The sequence below is a fragment of the Falco cherrug genome, chromosome 1 (genome assembly GCF_023634085.1).
Source record: "Falco cherrug isolate bFalChe1 chromosome 1, bFalChe1.pri, whole genome shotgun sequence".
Taxonomy (NCBI): Eukaryota; Metazoa; Chordata; class Aves; order Falconiformes; family Falconidae; genus Falco; species Falco cherrug.
Window position 1 is genome coordinate 55,855,121 of NC_073697.1, and position 23,062 is coordinate 55,878,182.

At 35.6% G+C, this 23,062-nt stretch overlaps 1 protein-coding gene across 4 annotated transcripts in view; it reads right to left on the bottom strand.

The window, feature by feature from the left end:
* Positions 1-23,062, bottom strand: part of ATP8A1 (ATPase phospholipid transporting 8A1) — a 117,503-nt gene that overhangs the window by 37,035 nt on the left and 57,406 nt on the right. For all 4 annotated transcript variants that reach the window (XM_055728231.1, XM_055728162.1, XM_055728298.1 and 1 more), the window contains 6 exons: positions 22,411-22,550; positions 20,336-20,474; positions 19,065-19,129; positions 13,904-14,076; positions 6,233-6,416; positions 6,016-6,126 (listed from right to left, as the gene is read on the bottom strand). In XM_055728231.1, coding sequence (XP_055584206.1) covers positions 6,016-6,126; positions 6,233-6,416; positions 13,904-14,076; positions 19,065-19,129; positions 20,336-20,474; positions 22,411-22,550 — 812 coding nt within the window. The remainder of the gene's footprint in view (positions 1-6,015; positions 6,127-6,232; positions 6,417-13,903; positions 14,077-19,064; positions 19,130-20,335; positions 20,475-22,410; positions 22,551-23,062) is intronic.

Sequence of the window (23,062 nt, forward strand, 5' to 3'; positions counted from 1 at the left end):
CTACAATTCACATTTCATCTGACTTTTAAGATGAACAGATACAATCAATATGTATGTTTATCAGTATGTTCCTGGGCTGGCCTCCAGGTGACCAGATTCTATGACCAAGCTCAGATTTTTTTATCCTGTGGCAGAGCATCCGAACAAGTTTGTGACTATTTTGAGATGGACACCCCCCTCACCCCCCCAAAATTAGCAACTATTAACACTAAAAATGAGAGGTAAAATCCAGCCAAAATTGCTTTTTGTTCAACCAGTAAATGAAAAGCAAATAGGTTTTTTTTGGTGGCTGGTTATTGGAACAAGATAGCATACTTGTCATGAATTCTAGAGGCTGCAATACAAAGATAGAGAATACACTGAATTTTCTGAAGTCTTATAATAGTAAATTTCTTTTCTTTGGTTGATTTAACAGTAACAAGCACTATTTTCTAACCTTTCAGTCTACTCACTGAAAAGACAATGGAATTACTTTATGCCAGCTGAATCAGATTTTTATAAGCTCTTGTGCATTTTTTTACTTTAGAAATAGGAGTTACTATCTGACTGTGATGAATTTAACAGACATTTTTTAGCAGCAGTTTCTCAGTAGTTGAGTGTGAGGGAGAGAGGTGAGTGAATGAGTTGTTCATTACTGAACAATTAATTAGACACTCAACATCAACACAGTTTTTTGGATACTTTACAACTAAGCTAAACATGTGAACCTAATCCCGAACCCCATCACCACTGCTGGATACAAGCTGCGCTCCTCAACTGCCCTGTCTCTTTTCAACCTACTCATTACACACAGTTCCTGCACCATTTCACTCCCAACCTAGGAAGGTGGCTAGGCAGACACCTCTTGAGAGAGAAGTGAAGCACAGATATTATGATATGATTTACTCCTCAATTTTTTTTCTTGTTTGTATCAAATACTGGAGCAAATTTTAGAATTCTTAATTTGAAAGAGTTAGTGTGGTGGAAAATACCAGCTTTAATAGAGAATATGTGACTCAATAGCTGGGCATAAATATGTGTACATCTCATTGCTAGTAACTTCAGACTGAGTTTAACAAAAGTACTACAACTCTAGCAAGAAAACAAAACAGACAGCAAGTAGACATATATTTGACCCTCATAACCAAGGAGTATATGGAAAGAATATTAACTTTCTGTTCTGATTGAATTAGCAGTCAAAATGTTATAAAATGTTTAAAAAGAAAGGCCTAAATACATGTACTGAATCTCTTCCACATATTCACTATTCTTAAAAGGTAACTGATGTCAAGCAACACTTGTAAATGTTTCGGAGTAGATATTTTAAAGAAATGCAAGTATTTAAGTTAAAATTTTAATGTGCAATGGAATGGCATACATGAAGTTGCTACCAAGCCTCAGAAATGCTACACATCATTTTATTCCTTAAAACCCCTGTTGACTGCAGTTTTATTTTGTACAGAACTTAAGTTAAAATTTTCAAGCTATTTAAAATGAGAACAGTTTTACTGTAGAATTGTGAAGAGGCATAATATTAAATGTCCTGAAATCTTAGCATTTACGTTCTTCCAAAGAAAGCATGCAAGTTATAGGTTATTTTAATTCAGTTTAGTGTAATAAGGAACTGGAACATATCTGGGTCAGAGCTCTAGAAGCAAGCCAAGAAGGAATGAAATTTGGTAGCACCCCAGGTTCTAAAGTTCTTGCTGAATCTATATAAAAATAAAATAAATGGTTGGGAAGAGAAACCTTTCAACGGGGTAAAAACAATGCCCTCTGTAGCTGAAACACTACTATTTAGGGGAATACCAGATACACTACTTTAAGAGACAGAGCATCTTTAATGTCTAAGCAGAAACACGGGTTTTCTATTGTTTGCAAGATAGTATTTGAATGTTCACATTAAGAACACCTTGGTTCAAAAAGGAAATTTCTAGAGGGGAAAAAAAACAAAGGCAGGAGGGATAAATACAGCTCTCATCTCAAACTAAGAGCAAGGAAAAAAAAATAAGCCACCTACTTACCCTAACTTCTGAACCTTGGACCCCAGAAAATTACTCTTAACCATGCAGGAAAAAAACTACTATAGAGCTTACTACATTACTAATAGTGACAATGACAAGAAACACTTGCTTCACAGTGGGAAATTTATTCATGCAGAAGTGTATTTCAACCTAATTACAATGGACACTAAGGCAGCTGTACCTGCAAAATAGGTTTTCAGGACATGTATGTGACACTAATTTAGGAGCAGACTCAGCCACTTCTTTTTTAGGGGGTAGGTCCTACTCTAACAGCTGAAATCACTAATCCAGCACCACTATACAGGACAGGTGATAGGTGTCCTTCAGAAGTAATTTAGTCCACATACATGAGGGGAAGTGAAAATTCAGACTATTTTATAGTTCAACAGCTACATAATTTCCATTGAAAATGAAAGATTTAGGTTCACAGCCCATTTAAATGAGATGGGCCTCTATGCAGATCCTTGTATTTCTAAGTTTTCAAACCATATAATGCAAAATTGGGCATGAGCACAATCACCTTCTGCTGTCTGGGTTTTAAACTGAACTCAGTGCAGTTTGCATACATTAAGTAAGCCCTGGCATACTGAACAACAGCATCTAAACTCTACAGCTCAGAAGCAGTGTGAGCATACACAGAAAGCCTACTCATTCTTGGGGTTATGCATGATATGGGTCTCGATATGACCACAGGCATTCGTCTGATGTGTCAGGCAAAGGAAATGGGAATAAAATGATAAACTTCCGTTACGGACATGAGCAGCAAAAAGTGTGTAACTCAGCAGTGGGATGAAAAGGGCTTGAAGGAAAAAAAAAATTAGAAGAAAAAGATTAGAAAAAAAAAAATCATCATCCAAAGTTTACAGAACAAAACAAAAAAAAAAGGTCATTACAGCTCTAATTACTTAGTATAATTGAGTTGTTCACGTAGCATCACTTAATTGTTACAGACGGCCATGTTTAAAGACCTGTGACTGAACTTTAAAAGTGAACTCCATGCATCTGTTTCTTCTGTTTGTATCCTGGTCTTTTATCCTTTTATTTGAATTTTCCCCTACATAAAATATGAGCGAGCTATATAGATCTTAAAAACCTATTATTTTTTAAATTGTAAACCTTTTTTATTTAACATAAAATAGTTATTTTGTGTTATTACTAGCTAGCAGAACAAACAGTAATAATAGGAAAATTTTGTCCCTCTGATGTTGAAGGGAGATTTGCATAATGTTACAAAATGAGTAGTTTAACATAAGAGTATATGCAGTAATGGTAATTATAAAACCAACACCAATCCACAAAGGAGTTCTTAATCACTAGATCAATCTGAATCCCAGCCATCATTATAAGGTAATGACAGCCCCTGCAAAATAAGTGTGAGACTCTGCATAGGCTTATCCTATGTGAATGTGGCTTAATACAGGCTTAATAATCCACATTAGCAGTCTGTTAGAAATTCAAAGTTTTCATTTGCAACTTAGAATGATACTTCAGATTACAACCCCTAAAATTACTGGGACTAGTCTCATGCAGAAGATGAGGCCCATGTTTAAACACCTATTGCGTCAAGACACAGTAGAAAGTTATTACAGACTACTTCTAGTTTCATATGAATAGGAGTTTAAATGTTGATAAACACTAATCACTTTGCAGGACTATTACTATAGACCTTGACCATTTTCTGAACCAAGAAACCAATGGCAGTTATTTTGTGTTACCCCATGAATGCCTAGGAAAAAGGCTGTATTTTACATTAAATGGAATTTGTTACATTACTTGTTTCATTAGTACCGAGCAGACATTTAAAAATATAATATGCATCTATTAAGGAAAGGTAGGTATTTTTAGTTATTGTCAGATAATAAAAGGAAACTTGTTTAAAGCAACTTCCAGACATGCCTTTCATAGTATTATTTTCTAAACTCCAAGACAGAGGAGGCGTGGCTACAAAAGCTTCACAGACGTTTTTCTGATGTAGCATTTCTGCATATTAAGCAGCAGCTTACAAATACTCATTGAGCTCTCTGCTCCCACGCCTGATCTGTACAAAAAACTGAAAAGAGAGATTCAAGACTGGCAGTTGTCCTTTCTAGAGACATTCAATGATGAATTTCTGCCCATTCACTCACAGTATTGACATGAGCTATTAACATCTGTGAAAGTTTTCTGAGCTGACAAACGTTGGGTATACAGGAATTCAAGTAGAAGTCATCTTGTCTTCCAGAGAAGGTGTTATGTGGCAAAATGCTTATATGCATTATACATCAGGGGTCATAACCCATATAAAAATGATCTCTTTGCCCTTCTATCCACTCAGGAGGTAAAGACTCTTCTAGTCTTTTGTATTTTTAGACTATGATCTCTGTACCTTGCGTTTAACTTCCTTTCACAAAGAATACAGTGGGATATTTATGTCTGATTTAAGTCATAAACTTGCAATGTGTTTGCAGGTGACAATGATAGAAAATTAAGAAAAATAAGGCAGTATGTTCTAAAGCCCAACTTTGTATGTTTTCTATGAACACAAAGTATACATTAATACTACTTTTTCAAATACTTCAAGAGCTACTGCTAATCAGTACTTCTGGAAGTCTGATCATTTAAGTAGATATTCAGCTTTTGAAATGCAGGATCTAAAGTCTGCCATCACTTCTAAAGCAAAAAAGGATCTTTAATGGATTCAGTTTTTCTATAGCTTCCTACTTCATGTTTATCTAAACAGGCTACAAACTTGCTGCTACTTAGATTGAAGTCTGTTTAAAGAGGAAAAAAGTTAAATTTAGAAAATGTAAAAAATATCCTAAGAAAAACGCACACTTTTTGGCTACAACACTTGTACATAAAAATATGTTTATAAAGTATTTTCAAATATTTCAACGGCGTAAAATCACACACAAATATCAAAATCGGAAATAGTAACCTAATGTTTATATCAGGTCTAACAGAAAGAAGGCATTTTATTTCAGTAGAAAATGGATACATAACTGAGGAAGTTTCAGACATTAATTTGAAAATATATTTAAAAAGTTAAAAGTCTTAAGAATAACTATTAATCACATTAATTAAAAATACAGAACCGACTTACAGAAGTTATTCTATGATCAAGCTTTGCAACAAATTGTATTTTTTTGCCCACATGTTTAACCCAAAGTATCATTGTGACTATAAAGTCTGAATCAATTATAAACATAATTACTATATAAATATTTGGTTATAAAAAAGCAAGCAGCTGTTATAGGAAAAAGAGGAACAGTAAATGAGGGAGGATTTTAAAATCCATTTAAAATTACACTCAAAATTTTGAGGAGGTCATATGATCATGAAGTCATGAAAACCACAGCTATACATGCTGTCCTAACCAATAAACACATACTTATTACAACACAGTCCTCTCACACTACTATATTTTTCAAATTATTCCAGCCTCCTTAAAATCCCAGGTGAGAAAACTAGGTCAGCTACTTCCAGGAAACTATCCCTGCTCGTGAACTAGAGCCTAAGGAGGCATGGTTACCACATCAACGAGTGAAAGGTATGCACTAGTGCAACTAAACTTATGTGTAGAAACCCTATACACTGCTCTAAACAGCAACAGCCCTGCAGTTCAACAGTGACCTGAAAAAGAGCTTCAGATTGCGAACTGGACAGCTGCGGACACCAACAGAAAAAGCTTAATCACACACATCTCTTAATACATTTAAGGCTCCTTGTAACTGTATTCCTCAAATACTGTAATGATGTTATAGATACAGAATTTTAATAAGCTACCAGTATTATGCAACACAAACATTCAGTACTGATTAGTATGTATTTTAAGACAATTGGGTCTTTTAAAGTAACAAAAAAAAGTAATCACTCCAGTATTAATCAGTTCACTAAAAAGCAAGATTTCGGTACTAGTTAAGTGCTTACTGAGAGTTTAATTGCTTCTTTAAAATCATATATAATAATCAGAAGTGCAAAATAATAAAGTTTTTTCTTTCAAGAAATAACATTTACTGTACTCTAAAATTACCTCGATAATATAAAGGACTATATTCTTGTAGAAACAATACAAGATGCATTTAGCTACTCTGTTATAATTCCAGGCTCCATGAACCAGCAACAAGTTCTTCAAATACTTGAACTGCAAAAAACGAAAAATGAACAAACATACAATCAGAACACGCATACACAAATATTAATCTGACGTTAAAATACTTTATTGCAGTATTTACAGTGTAATGACTTACCTGAGCAATCGAGTAGTCTGAAGAATTAGCAGCCTGTAGACCTTCGTTCCCACTAATACCAACACCGACGTGTGCTGTTTGTATCATACTAACATCATTTGCTCCATCACCAATTGCTAGAGTTACTACCTTAACTTGTTTTTTAACCATTTCTACAACTTCAGATTTTTGGAGTGGCGATACCCTAAGAGATTACAGAAAGAAAAAGGTTTAATACAGGACTTTGAAATGAATGTACTTTTAAAATGTACTTTGTATTCTGTGAAAAGGTAGTAAAACCAGGCCAACTAACATCCTGGCCGGCGACATGGTCTCGTTATTGCCCTTTAGGCTATACGTTGAAAGCACATGCCCAGTAAAGTTCATAGAAACCTTGGATTTGTTGAGGCAAGACATTAATAGGACTGGAGAGACATAGGTCAAACAGGAATGGGCCCCTAAAACAGCGTAATGAAGAAACTCCAAACCCTGCCACTACTGGTGCTAGCTTACAACAATTGCAGATTTTGGGGTATTTTGTTGTAACGCTTTTTACTTTCCTCCCTGTTTAAATACATTTTACAACCAACCAACAAGATATTTAAGACACAGGTGTCAAAGCAAACAGGAGCAAACAAAAAGGGTGGACTGCCACTATGTTAACATAGCCTACAATGCTAAGTAGCGGAAGCAATTTTGAACACTGACTCTTGATCCTCCACTTGAACTGCTGATAACTTCTCCCTTGTTCTTTTCATGACTGTTCCAATTATCTGCCATTAAGAAAATGTCTGTCCACAGTTGAGGGGACAAATTCTTCCAGAAATGACTCTCAAAAGCTCTATTGATGAAATAGACCAGTTTTGGCTCCATCTACCATTGTGAGTGTCAGACGTGTACCTTTAAATTCATGTTGTAAAAGTCCTACTCTGTATGCTGAAGTTCAGTCCTTGTAGTATTTGAGACATCATAACTGAAAGTAACATAGAGACATTACTTGCTAGGACTGGTCTGTTTCACAGGGTGTAGAAAGGAAGGAGCAAACCCTAACCAGTGTGACAATTCACTGTTGAGCTTCCTGGCACTGGAGTCAAGGATCAAACCCTCCCTCTCCTGTTTCAAGGTACAGAAACAAGAAGAAATATTAAAAGCTCTGTGAGTCTGTCTTCCCCTCCCAAACTGTTCACTGCCTCCTACAAAGAAAGCAAATCTGGTATCAAAGCATAACTCCTGCTGTGGAGCTGGGGATGTGGAGCTGAAGAACCATCCTTTACCCATCTATCTTTCCAGACAAATTTATTCTAGATGCCTCCATGCAAAAACTAGATACGGATAAGAAGCAGAACTTGCCACTGAATATATACTGACACCAAAAACTGGAGGAAAACGTGTATTTAAAACTCATCTCTTACAAGTCTTCTATATGCGCACCCATGGTTAATAACCCCTCTGGTACTGTAAGCTTCTGTAACTTCACAATTTGGGATGTGAAAGACTCCCCCTGCAGTGACAAAATTTCAGGGTTAAGGCTTATATAGGGATGTTCGTAACCTAAAGTAACTCCTCCAGGCCAAAACCCAAAATCAATCCACAGAAATATACAAGAAATAAAGAATGCAAATTTGTTCGCCAAAAATTGTAAAGGAAAAGCACAAGAGAGCAATTACTTCCAAATAATGTTCCTTCCTGAACATGCTCTGTATATTGCTGCACACTGGGACACTGCCAAGTAACAGGGCCTATGGAGTTCATGAGTGTAGTTCTCGCCTGAACCCAGACTGATGCATGGCCTTCACAAGCTCAGTAACAAAAAGAAATGTTACCACCAGACACCAAAGATTCAGCTGAATTACGGCATATGTGCAGTCCTAAAGTTCCTCACAAAAGATCCTGCAGGTTGAAGGTCCCAAAGGCACCATTCTCATAAGTACATGAATACTGGAAGGCCTCGTGATACTTGAGAAAATTATACAGTTATATTATTAATGAGATTCCTGATGGGCAAGTCCTTTCTAGTTTGAAGAATTATAGCTCAAAGAATTCTATCAAATACGGTAAGTGGACACGGCAAAAAAATACTATCCTGTTTGTATTGATTGATTTTTACAGTCACAAAAACAGTGCTAATGAGGAAATTAATAAAACCAAGCCACCTACAAAAGGAGCAAAAAATCTTTTCAACTGTATACATTAGTCAATTTATTTCTCAGTACACGGCATAATAAAATGTTCTTGTCTGCCCACTGATCTCTGGCATTACAGCCAAGGCTGATTTTTTTGCCTGTCTTGACACTGGACAGACTGACATTACAGGTTAAAATGCATTGCTCTCTATTTGGACCAAACCTTTGATCTATAATTTAATTTTAGAGGAAGTTTTCTTTTCCAACTAGTTGCATAAACTTCCTCATCACACTTCTTCCTGTCCCCCCTTCAAAAATCACCTAACAGAACATAATCCCCATCTCTTTTCAAATAAAGAAGAGAGGTTAAATCCCCCAGAGTCAACACCAAATTTTTACAGTTAAAGAACAGTGAAACACCAATTATATTCTTTCCATTAAGCACATGGGTACTAACAGCACTGCTTGGTCATCACTTTTTCTAGCTATCTGTAAACTTTACCATAGCTACCAAAACCACAACCAATAAGCAACTGCATAATTACTGAAGATACTGGCCGTGCCAGCTACCTTCCATTCTGCCTGAATAAGAATGCTATTAGAAAACAGTTTTGTTTTTTTTTAACAGAGAGAGCACATAACATAATCTAATGTTCACATCACAGACAACCTATAAACTGAAAAAAAGGAAACCGAAGTTTTTCTTGGAATTGACAGCTGAAGCTGCTGACTGATTTGTGTTCATAGAAAAAATAAATGCAGCAGTGGTGAAAAGGTTCAGAAAAAACCCAGATTTCTGACATCACACTGCTGACATTATAATTTCCTTCATTAACAAATCCAAATTTGAGAAACCTAACTAATAAGGGCAAAAGTAGAAAGTCTCCTGAGAAATATTGATGAATACATCCTTTAGAAATGCAAATTTCACCAAACCAACATTAATTTCCTATGAAAGGAAAGCCTTTGCTCACTAAAATAAAAGCTATTGAAGTTGTTTCCCACTAAAATACAAGCCATTTAAGGCTGATCATGATTATTATGAAACATAAAATGAAACTTAAAGAAGCAAGCTTTTCTAGACAGCTTTTTATGTCCCAAACCACACATTTACTCATATAACACCCTGAAGAATTAAGTGTTGTTTAAACCAGTAAATTACAGTAACAATCACAATTCTTACTAGTTAATACTTACACAACATTTCTGAAACTCAGACTACTTAAAAGCTGAGAGAAGTTCCTGAACTATTCTGGTGGAGGAAGTCAACTTACCAAGCACATTAGAGTGAACTGGTTTAAAATATCAATTTTCAAAAAGAAATTATTAAAAAAACAAATAAATTAAGAGATCATGATTTGTCTTCTGACAATAAAAAAAAAATATGTATTTTTATATAAAGATAGGGAACTTCTGAAATTAAAGCACACTGTCTTCTGAAATTAATATTAAATTGAAGCATTTTTTTTGTATTATTAAATACAATCCCCCTTGTCTTTTGTAGAATGAGATCTTATGTACGCATCATAATCACACAACTTCACTATACACCATACTTTCAAAGGTATCAGTTTATGACTTCAGTCCACATCACCAAGGTACTCTCTTTACTATGGAACAGACTGATACTTGATTCAATTTCACTGTCATAGAAGAAATATGAAGGAACAGTGTAAGTTCCATAGCTCATTTGGAAAAGAAAAAAATTTCCATATTTCTCTAGTGAATGTCAGTATTTTTCATTTTACCTACCCTATAAAGTTACAGGAAGAAAAAACTCCGTATGTTTCAACAACCAGATTAAACCTCAAAATTAAGACACATGACTGAGTTCCCAGCACAGGGGTACAATAGCAGTGGTTGCCTCTCTTTCCTAGACCACTGTGCTAAATGCTGAGACAGTGTTGCGAAGGGAAACTGGGTACATGCTATTTATGCTTGTCTTTGCTCATGTACAATACTCTTAACTACCACTGGGTTCCAGTAACATCTTTGTAGCTCTTCTGGTTCTCCTCTCCGTTTGCCAGAGGACACTTTCTTGGTTCACGTTTGGTTGACGTTCCATCAGCTGAAAGAAACCCCTCAATCCTACTCTGTGCCAATTAAATAAAATTGCTTAAGCTTTAAGTGCTTAAAAATCACAGAAAAAAGTTGCATAAAATTTGCGTGATTTTTCAAGTGCAAAAAATAAAGGCATGGAGAATAATACAGCCTTCAGACTGAAGGTAGCTATCTAATTACTTTATTCAACAGCCTGCACAACACATGCTATCAGACTTTTGAAAAAGGTACTTGGGATGAATACACCCTTGTGGTGAACTTGGGATGAAAGCTTCTGAGCAACAGCTCTTCAGGAAAATTCTGTGGTTCAAGTGTATCAGAAAGCATTTCTATGATACTTTGTTACTTTTTATTTGTATTGTATCAACACTCGCTACAGCCAGCTTCTATATAAGATTCCTGACCCGAGAACTTCTTTTTCATCTCTTTAACCTTCCAGGAGCAAGTGGCTTGTTTCCCTTTCAGACAATGTTACTGGGCCAGCTGGAAGATGGCAGGCACTCTCACTGCCTGGTGCATCAAGTTCATGGTGAAACCAATAAAAAAAAATATCTGTTGTTCATTCTGTTCACTCTTAGCTGTACATTTTTACTACAGAATAATCCATTTAACATTCTTCTTGCACACATTACTCCGAAGCCAATACAGACTTGGAATTCAGTTTGTCAAAGTCTTTAAGCCAAACATCTGCTTGGGATTAATAACATATACAGATTTTTTTTGAAGTTAAATATCTGCTGAATTTCTCAGTTTCATCTGTGTTATGGCTAGTCTTAGGAAGAATCCATTGGTAATAAATGCTTCTGAACAAGTGAATACAGCTGAAAACTTCAAAAGAAAGTGATGTAATTTGTACTTTCAAAACCAAGGAGTGCTTAAAACGTTTACTGCCTTTATATGGATGGAGAAAAGGCTTACATTTTCATTTAGTCGGGACAATAAGTATTTACATGATTTACCTTAATCAAAAATTAGTATTTTTAAACTTTTTAATTTCAAGTTCACAAACAAGGTAATGAAATTTTTGTTAGTAAAGATGAAGCATTACAACAAATACTTTGACAGAATTTTGACTTTTGAGAAGCATGTGATATTAAGAAAAAGGACATACTAAACCAGTGAGTGTTACAAGCAAATACTTCAGTTTTAAACCTGCAGCCAATTTTTAAACAGCTACAAAATATGTCAGAGCATATACCTAGACATGTATTGAAACCAGCTGACTTAAGTATATTACGGAAATGTAGACATGGCAGAGAATGCTACCAGAACAGAAACTTTCATTTTGCACTTTCTGGTGTTTCATCACAAAAATGTTACCACTGAAAGACAGCTAAACGTGCAGACTATCCTTTGGTGGTTCTACAGTTCAACAAGAACAGCAATATTGTCTCTTCAAATGATATAAAGTATATTTTCAAATCAAGGAAAGAGAAAAAGAAAGTTTTTTTTTTTTAAGAGCATTTCTACATGCATCTCCTGGTTGATTTTTACTATCCTGAGTAAAACTGGAAAGAGTACAACAAGGACAAAGCTCCAATCTGCCTGCCAGAAAGACTACTACTGTTAGAAAGATGCTTGTACACAGTATAGACTGTGTATCAGTGTAAGATCTCAGCTTAGAAGACAGTAAGACCTTACTCTGAAATTCAGTTTCATGCTGGAGCATGGCTACAAAGCTAAACGATTAAAAAAAAACAGTATTAGTACTGAAACCCCCCAAAAACTCACTTGGTAGCATAACATATCACTTGACAGAAATGATGGAAAGACTACAAACCAGGTGTTTATTTGGACACTATAACCTCATTTGCTTTTCCCTGTCCTCTTGCACGGCAGAAAAATAGGTCCATTTTGAACGCTGATTTTCAGATGAGTCTGCTTTATCTTAATGGAACATTATTAAACTCTCTAACTGAACCCAAGAACCCTCAATCAAAAGCAGACAATCTATTAAGGTGCACTTACAACAGCTTTCACATTTGTACAGACCATGTCTCTACCTTCAGGTAGATAACAGGATAGGCAATAACGAGGTAGTTGGTAGCAAGCTTATATAATTTATTGAAGGATGATTTGAACTTGGTAAGAAGTGATGCTGAATTTGAAGAATTACTTTGTTCCTGAACAAAATCCAGGCTGGACTTCCTTTTTCACAGATTCTTTTTCCAAGGCAATTATCATCAGGCATAGAATCCTATTTAAATACGGAATTAGGTGTAACTTGAATATGCAGATAATCGTGAACATTTCAGTACTACATTAATTGTGAGAATTTGAATCTGTGACACTGGTGTATATTGAGAAACAGCAAGCTATAGGGACTCCTGGAGAGCTTGTATACCTTGTTTCTGAGTTAATTTTTCCTGTTTTAATATAGGAAACAGCTTTTTACACGCTACTACAAAGGTCAAAATAGTGAAAAAAACTCTGAGAACACTAACTGGCTATCCTTGTAATAGTTACTTCAGACACTGATGAAAATAACAGTGATTTCAACAATTATGGAATGTTTGATTGCAATTCTAATACAGATATCCCACCTGCATTGCCCATGTTCTTCTAAAGAAAAGTCCTTGCTTCTGCTTTTTGACAGATTAATAACTTGGCCTAACCCAAGTTCTTTAAACATTGGTAGAAGCAGTTCTTGTTCATCTAGCTACCAAGCACCCAACTTCTTTTTTCATTCAATCATCCAAATGTAGAAAAGGTGATGTACTGCTTAGGATATGTTTGCAGGCTTTGTGTTTAATGCCATAAAAATGAAAGACGGCCCCAAAACACATAAGCTATCACTTATACAGTCCTATGTATTCCTTTCTTAATATAAATCTGAAAATATTAAAAGGCAAGCCAAACCTGTTTCATATTGTGTATATTTAAAGAAAGCAGATACTTAACTTTCTTTGATCTGGAAGAAGTTCCCTTGTTATGGTAAGCTTACAGCTCTAGTAACTGATGTTTACAGGAAAGGATGAAAGGTCTGATTGCATACCCCCCCCCCCCCCAATCAATCAGGAATAATAATAGTAATAAAAAACCAAGTGTCTCCATCAGCTTCAGGAAATAAAAATCACCCAGACCAGTACTTTTAACATTACTGTGCACTTCTTATGCAGTGTAATGAACAGGTTACAGAGAAGTAGAGATATAAAATCTTGCCTGTGGAGGAAGATCTGCAAAAGAATCCAGACGTACTAAAACCTGCAGTTAACTGTAGTATCAATTTAAGTTTAAGATCAGTGTCTCAAGGTTGCTGAGATGAACCTTGGATAACAAATTATTTTTCTGGGTATATGCAATCTGAATGACTTTGTTTGACAGGTACACTCTGCTGCAGACTGCTCTACAGAGATATTTTGCTTGAAAGCTTGTATTAATAACTTCAGCAACTGCGTTTTGATTTTTTGTTTGTTTGTTTTTAATATATTTCATGGTTGGACCATATGGATATGTGTATTTTCTCTGAAATAAAAATACTGTAGAGAAAGAATAATGTAAACCTTACCTGCAACAGATAACAGCTTTACATGACAAAGCCAAATCCAGGAAATACTGTCTCACTCCAAATGTCAAAGCATACTTCAGAGATTTACCATCAATGATGAGAGCAAAGTCATTTTCCTTCCTTAAAGCATCACCAAGAGTACTGCAATGATGGCTAAGTGTCTCTCTCGTTCCCTGTTGCACAAAAAATTGTGACCATTATTTTTAATTCTTACTGGTTTTGAGTACAATTTTTTTTCCCAGTGTGATCAGGAAGACTGGCATTTTGTTTTTTGAGGAAATCACCTTCTGATTATGCTAGCAAACAGAAAGCATTAAATGGTAAAAGTATTTGCAACAGCTGTACTATTAGAAATCACAGTAGAAATGGTGTGTAGGATTGTTCTCACACTGTGCCAAATAAAATATGCATGTAAGTTATGGTGGAACTTTTAATGCTCTTTGAATGGCACCAATAGTTGATTTAATGTTTGTTAGAAGATATTATTTAATAATTTTTCTATACATCTATGCAAAAGAAGATTCACACGTTTATATAAATACCGGAAGAAAGAATTCCTGTTCACTGTTATATAAAATGGTCCTAAATATTTAGAAAAAAAAAACCACCAGAGATAATTCGTAATACAAGTACACGCATTATAACTGATAATTATATCATATTACATTTATAAATATAAATATAAAAATATATGTAAGATATGACCACATTAACCACCAACATGTTACATAAGAAATCATATTTTGTATTTTTCAGTTGCTAAGGACAGCTTGAATCACATCCACAAAAGTCACTAGTCTGTGATCCAGTACTGAGAACTTGGGATTATATTCAGTAGGCAATACATTCACCTGTATTCATGCAGCAGGACTTCATAGCCTGTTTTGTGGACGTCACTAATATCTAGTTAGTTACAGTACAGTTCTACTGTAGAGTCTCATGAAGAAGAAAAAAACCTGCTTGTTGCATTTCTTTTTGAATGGCCTTCACAGAGCTACAACATACTCTGCTTCTATTGTTTCCTGTTTCACAGCCCAGAAGTAAGAAGTGTTTTAGAGGAGAAAGGAAAATAAACCACCCCCACTTCTGCTTATAAAATACTGAATTTGGAAACCAGTACCATCATATGACAACAAGGTTCTTGTATCTTTCTATAAGTTTAACAATTAAATAATTGTGCTAATTCTGTGATATCAGGCATATGTAAATAAAGTTTGGTGTGATCACCTAAAGATAAACCACTGAAAAGTAACTACAACTCTCAAAACCCTCTGAAATTAAAGGTATGGCTTTGCTTTTCCCACCCAACTTACTCCTCCCAGTTTCACACACTGCTGACCATGTTTTTTGCCTACTTTGCTTCCAGTGGCCTTCTAAAGATTCACTTTTATCTAAAAGCAGATTAGGCTGTTGGGGAATTCTGCACTTCAGGTGTCCTGTCTCTCCCCTCATTGAAACTGCAAAGGAAATGAGGTGCCACTGTTTAAAATTACATGTTAGAAAGTCTTTAAAATGACAATAACTTCTGTAACTATTTTCCATAGCATCTTCTTCATCAAGAAATATCAAGGAAAGCATCAGTTTTTCTCATCTCCATGGACTATTTAGCTTCTGACTAAATTTAAGCAATACAAGAGCCTGAAAATTCATATTCCTCTCAACTATTGTTTCTCCTCATACATGCAGTATAAACTCTTCTGTTTAAATAGACTTTAATTTTTTATCATAAAGAGACATGCCATCAGGTAGCTCCAGGCATGCTACATAAATCAAACAACCCCCCCTCAAGACAAAACAAAATACCCAACTGTAAAACTGTCGTATTTAAAATTCCATTGTGGGCTTACATGTAGCTCTACGCTGAAATCCAGTGCCTTAAACTAAAAGCAGTATCAAAACACCCCTTATTCACTGCTGCACTACTTTCATCAAATATTTCTCAGTGAAACTGAAGGATAATCAAACTATTCCCCAGTTTAAGTATTAAGTTCATAATTAAAAGAATCAGGCTATGTTACTATTTCTGTCTATGATTAACAGTACTATACTGAAATTTAGCAATCCACTAGGTTAATATGAAGGCAATATAAAATCCAGTGTTCTTTTACACAACTGTAAGAACTTACTAACAAAACCACATTTTGTTTGTTATTGAATCCTTGTTGAAGCTAAGCAGATATTCATAGGAGTGGAGCCTCAAAACAAAGAATGTTGCAAAAAACAGAGATATCTAAATGCTTCCTGGAAGTCTTTTGAGTTCTATACCAGCCAATGCTAACTGGGGAGTGGGGTCTGAGTGGGTTTGGGGTGTTTTTCTTTCAATTCCATAAATAAAGATATTGGTTCATACAAAAGAGGATCTCTTATTTCAGCATATTCTTTGTAAACTCAGTTCACAGAGCTGGGATACATTCTAAACAAGTAGAATTTTTTACTCTAACTTCCTCTGTCTTGCATGCTAAGGTCATAATAATGATGAAATAGAGGAGGTATTTTTATTAAATCTGTCTTACATGTCTTGGGGACAGGGTACTCTGCCTGTCTCTAAAAGGATCGGTTGAACTAGGCTTTTTAGAATCTGCCACTGGTATGCAACAGATACTGTACTATAACTTTAACAACAAAGGCAGGAAGCACCCACTTACCACCACCCTTTTTTCAGTACCACGACAAGTATGCAGACCAAGAGAAGTCAACTTTCCTAGCTCCTATGAATGGATCAACATCTTTTTAGAGCCAACAGGCTATACTCATACCTTGCAGAGCCAAGGAGGGAGGGGACTGCCACAGAGCAACTCTTCTCCAAGATGTTAAATACACAGGTCCTACCTACACTGGGATTTTTTTCTTCCAGGTTTCAAGGTTACATGGACAGAGTCCCAGTACGAGAGATGGACCTATGCTGTTCAAACACCAAAGTTGCTGCCAAATTCCTTAACAGACAATATTCCAACTAAGTATTATGGCCTCTTGCCAGCCGTTGTTGGTATGCAGAAAGGAGAGAGGAATTGCATCCACCCTTGCAGCTGCACTAACTCAACATTCCGCAATCACAACAGTCCATCCTTCTCTCCGTTTCCTGAGACCCATTCCACTTCTCCATGAGAATTTTCAAGGCCATTTTTTACTCAGTTGCACTATAAACTGAAACTGACATCTGATTGCAACCACACCAGCAAGAAAAAGGTAGGACATAAAGGTATACATTAATCAAAGAGTGAAATGTGCACCATCACATGAGGCAGAAAACTTTTAATGGAGTCTCCTGTTAAAAAATACAGGCATAGAGCAAGTTTATTTTGTGAACTGCCTCTTGCCCTCAAACTACTTGATTACTATATTTACCTGCTCCTGAAAAAACTCGATTGTATTATCACCGCATGCAAGCAGTTTTGCATACGCAGTTTCAGCTGCCACATTATTGGCATCTCTATGTACTCTGAATGTACTTTGTGCATGTACAGAAATGATTCTCAATCTCTACACAATATAGACACTTCAGTTTGAAATAGGGAGCACAGTGTAGTTATATCAGATACCAGCTTTTATTCTTAATCTACATTTATATAAATTTATTTTAAAAATGTATAGCTTAATACATATTCAATCAATTTTTTAATCCTCACACTAGAACTGGTTGATGTACAACGCTTGTTTAATGGGTTTTTACTGGACTCCTTTTAGTAGTTAAATAAAAATACTTCACTTCATTACATATGAAGAAGCATAGAAAGTAATTTATCTTTTGTACTTCAAATTATTAAGTATTGCATTCTGAATCAGTTCTGAAATCCAGTAGCCTGTGTAAATAACCTAAATACAGGACAGATGTTCTCATGTGCATTGCTTAATTTTTACTCAGAGATTGGTTGAAGAGTGAAAAACTCAAAAGCAAAATTAAGGGCTTGAAACAAAAACCTCTTTCTTCCCCCCCCCCCGCAACAAACAGCAATCACAATCTTTCTAAACTAAGAAAAGAAAATTGCCTCTCTTCATTAATATCACAGGTCACTTGTGTCAAAAGTTGCTTACTGTATCAATAGACTCTGGTTCCAGACATTAATCAACAGTTTCTACCTGCCCTGTGTTTGGGATTTTATTTTAAATTTGATCAGCAAAACCACATTGCTTAAAACAAATTATATTTCAAATATAGTCATCATGATTAAATTCATACTACTGTTGAAAATGTGTTAGTCTAAATGGGTCAAAAATTTAAGAAAAAAAGTAAGAAATATTTTAATTCATGTTGTAGCCTACCCTTACATGCTACCATGGAATCCTTCAGTTAAGGCACTCTTGCCGATTCTTGTGTTTTCTTTTCGCTTTCTCTCCTTAAGTCTTATCTTGAGCAACCTGAGCACAATATAGAGCAAGGTAAACATTTCAGGGTTTACCTCCTGAAGCTTTCTGGACAGCAAGTTTTCCCACTGGGGAAATTCTTCCACTTCTGAGTTCATTTAAGGCTCCCTTAGAGGGTGGTAAAATGATTTAAGTTCTTTCCCCTCTTGGGATTTTTCACTTAATACTGCATCCCTACCTTATCTAAAGAATCTCTTGCCTATAAAGCACGGTATTCTTGCAAGTTGGTAGTTTTAACCCTTACTTACACTTCAACATCAGATTACAATTTCAGCTGTTTAACTACACAATGACAATTCATTTTTGGCAGATACGAAGTATCCTGTAAGAAACAGCATGAGGAAGGAACTTGGGATTAGTTTGTTTGGGCACTACTAGAAGAATGTCAAGCTCCTAGCTTTGTGCCTGCATTGATGGAGTCATTTCACTACATAGAATTTGTCTGCTCATCATTCTGAAGTTCATTTGTGTAGTAGCTACACCGTGGTTTTGGAAGGTGTAGACTAAGTTTCTAATTACTTAAGAACATTTTATCATAAAGACCATTAGGTCTTCCAAGTGTTCAATCCTAAAATTAACTGAAAGGATTATAAAAACAAACAAAAAAGCAATCCTTCAAAGCAAACAACCAGAAACAACCCTCCCCTCCCCAAACCATGGTTTTGGCAGAATTTTTGGTGTTTGTCCAGATAAACAAATGCTCCAAGTTATTTTTCAGGCTACCTTCACCATGACATCTTGATATTCAGAACAGTAAAATAACATTTCATTAACTGAAAACTTTGCAGATCTTACTTACATCAAGAGAACCTTCATTTATAACAATTAGTCCCATGTTCTTTCTCAAAAGTTTACAGGAGTGACCTGTTAAAAACATATGTTTTCAAAAATTTGCAAGAGAACTACAGACAGAATTAAAAATAAGATTTCCCCAGCCGAAATCAATGGTAAAAACAATTATACTGCATTCTATAAAAATTAGATATACAGGTACAAAGTCAGAACAGTCAGAATTTTTCTTGCTGTAGCTTGCAACTGTTGTGTCTTATTCAGAGGTGCTCAGAAGGAAAAGAAAGATCTTTACAGGGAGTTATAGAAAACAGCATCTCCCTTAGCCTTGCAAATATTTGGAATTCAACTCGCATTTTATACAAAATTTGCATATATACATGTTCCTATTCTTTTCTTTTATTCTTTGATGCTTTAAACAGAACGTATGCTGTGTGCTAATGATGCAGGCTGCCTAGACAAATATATATCACCATTCTTACTAAAGTGAAAATACTGATATTATGTGTATTACCTCAAACCTGAAGGTACTAATGAAAATAACCTTAGACCAACTGTATCACATGCATACAAAAAAGCTCTTTAATAGTAAAAATAATAATAAGAAGGATATGACCAAAATAATGCTTTATTTTGGGCACATAGCTAGGCTATGGCAGAAGTGCTGATAAGATTTAATATTCTTTACATGTGAGCTTAAATGCAGCTTTCATGTATTACTATTTAAAAATACAGATCTGTCGCTGTTCAGATTACTTAATTCATTATTCTTTTCTTCCCTCCTTTATAATAAAAGGAAATAATAAAAGGAAACCTCTGATTGATGGTAAAGTTTATAGTACTTTAATACATAATCTATATTGTTTTGCTTTACTTGAGATTATGGTCCCTAATAGCTTTCTTGAAAAGAGGAAATATATAGAAAGGAAACTAAGAACACTTGTATTTTCCTAATATTATTCCCTCTGACTGTAAAACCCAAACAATGTATTCTTTTTAATTCATTTTAGATGCTACAAAGGAGTACAAATGCCTGGTTTTTCTTCCTCTTTATGATAATATGAATTTTTCTTGCTGTTACTGTTTTGACAAGGAAGAATCCACCATTCCCCACTCTCCCCCTACCACCGAGTGAAAAGTAAGTTAACATTTAAATTCTGGAATTACATATAGTATTATTTTTTACAAGATATCTTTCTGTTCTGAAAGCAATTTTACTTCAGCAACTTCTGTAATTTCTAGATCTGTAACAAAGCCATCAAATAAATGTGAATATAATACCGATGTTAATGGCAGTCTCTTGTTTGTCCCCAGTAAGTATCCAAATTTTTATGTCTGCTTTCATGAGCGTCTCTATGGTTTCAGGCACTTTGTCTTGTAATTTATCTTCGATTGCTGTTGCTCCAAGCAGCTGAAGATTCTATGAACATAAAATATTCAGTACATGCAGTTTTTTCAGTTTAAATTCAGCTTTAATCTCTACATTTCTTTTGTTTAACTTTCCGTATTTACAAGATTAATGCTCTCTAAATTCATTACCCAGATTTGGTATCAATTAATAAAGATCTTTCAGTTTATACCTATGAGCTTTAAGATAAATATCTATGTGTCTTGGCAAATTGCACAATGTGACCCCTCAAACTTTACCCAATTATTCACAAGCTCAGTAGGTTGTTCAGCAACAGCTATCTTTTCCTGAGGGGCGCCTCTCTGATTTGAAGACTTATGGAGTACTAATACCATGTCTTCTCTCACTTGGCATGATTTCTCTTCCCCTTGTAAAAAACCCACAACCTGTCAATTCATCTTAATCTGAAACTATAATCTTGATTATGTTTGGTTTTAACTTCCCATGCAGCACATCTATATGCTTTTTGTGAATACAGCCATTTTTACACTTCACATTTCTGTACCTTTAAAACTAGCTAAAACCCCGTTAATGACACCATGATAAATCTAATTTTGTGCAATCCTGGTTGCAGCATGGCCTGCATACTGAGAAATTACTGGTGCAGCTAATACAAAAATTTGTAAGGGCAGCAGGGCTGCCTAGGCGTTAGCAAAGTTACATAGTTTTAAGACTGTCTTGTGCATGTCTGGATAAAGTGTGCATCTCATGAAGTCCCCAAAGTGACAGAAACTACATACCCTCACTCTTCTTTTTCATGAATTAAACACCAGGTTTTTGAGGGTCTGAATTTTAAGCAGTTTCATCAATGTAATCTCTCTTATCCTTTCCAAGGAAAACCCCCAAAACTGATCTCCCCAAAAATGTGAAGTATTAAAACTTCACGCAATATTGGTTTCACGAGCTCCCTTTGCTTATACATTTAAAAGCCATGGGAGCCTTTTTGGTGGAGACAGTGAAGTCTTACCACATGGTCAGTTACTCCAGCAGCAGTGTTGCCAGAAACTCAAGGGAAAGTGATTACAGCTCCGCTCTTGTGAGGCTGCCCCTGGGTTTTACCTGTCTTTCTGGGCTTTCAGTACAAGAGGGGTTGACAAAGTAGAGCAAGTCCAGTGAAGGGACACAAAAATAGCTTGGGGCCTGGAGCACACTATGTTAAGAGTGCCTGAAGAAGCAGGACGAGTTTAACATGGGGAAAAAAAGGATAAGGGAGGGATTTCACAGCCACCTTCTGCTAACTGAAGAGGACTTGCAGAGAAGCCATCTTCCTCTAAGAAGTGCATGGTGAAAGGGGAAGAGGCAACAGTCACATTCTGCAGCAACAGAAATTTTAATTCAGAAAAAGGGGAAAAAGAATAGTTCAGCACTAAAAAAACCCCACAAACCAACTGCCTACTGCAGCTGGGAAAATTGCCTTCTTGCAGATACTCAAAACTTCATCGAAGTACTGGGCAAGCAAAATTAGCCCTGCTTTGAGCAGGGATTTGTGTCCTACATGACGTCCAGAAGTCCCTTCCAGCCTCAACTACTCTGGTTCTACAAGCATTATAGAATAAAGCAGATGTTTGCCTGTTATTACACCTTTTTATGCAATACAGCAACTCTGAAAAAAAGCTTTCCAGTAGTTCAACTGAAAATGAACACTTTCTGGCAAGGTAGCTACTTGCTCCAAAAACTTTTGTCAAAATAATCTTTCCTTCATTTTGACCATCTGAACTGCAAGGACTACGTGACACAGCTATCAGTATACTGCTACATTTTCTTCCATCTAAGCATTATTCCTCAATAATGATTAAGATTTCATGGTATGGAAAACAAGGACCTGAATTAAAAACCCCATGCTCCTTGCCCACCTGCCAGCCGCTCCACCCCCACCCCCTCCCCCTCCCCTCCAACCCCAGCCCCCCCAAACCCTCAACCCCAAAATAACCCGAAAAGCTACACATACTTTTTCAATAAGTTCATAGCTCTCTTCAAGTTTGAGTGCTCTGTTTTGTATAGCTGTAGAAGCACGGTGATAGACACCTAACCACTCTTGATAATCACTTTCTGAAATCTCAGCCACAGCAAAACACAGAGTTCTTAAGCCTAAAGAGAAAGTAGAAAGTAAGTATGATTCTGTATTCATTAGTCCCTTCCTTGATATGCCTGCAAGGAAAACTGCTAAAAGCTGTATTTATTCCATATTTTATGTATGCTTATGCCTGATTTTCAACTTACTGCTGCGTGTCTTGAAGAACATTTTTTAATATATATAAAGTAAAAACCATGATATAAATAGAAATTTATTCAACAGAGTAACTGTTTCAAGGTAGGTGAATGTAATACAGGTGATGTACTTCAGGGGAAAAAAGGAACAAGTAGTTTTACACATGATCTGACTTATCTTTGGCTGTAAACAAGACATGAAACAATCCCAAATTACAACTGCTGATCAGGTATATAGATTAGATTTTTAGGAACATTATAATATTGAAATATATTTCTGAACAAAGATTTTATTAACTTAAATTTTGCTATGCTGGAAAGCAAGAAATTTTAAATATATAAGCATAATTTCACAACTACCCTCCTCCTCACCCCTCCACGAATCCTTCAGA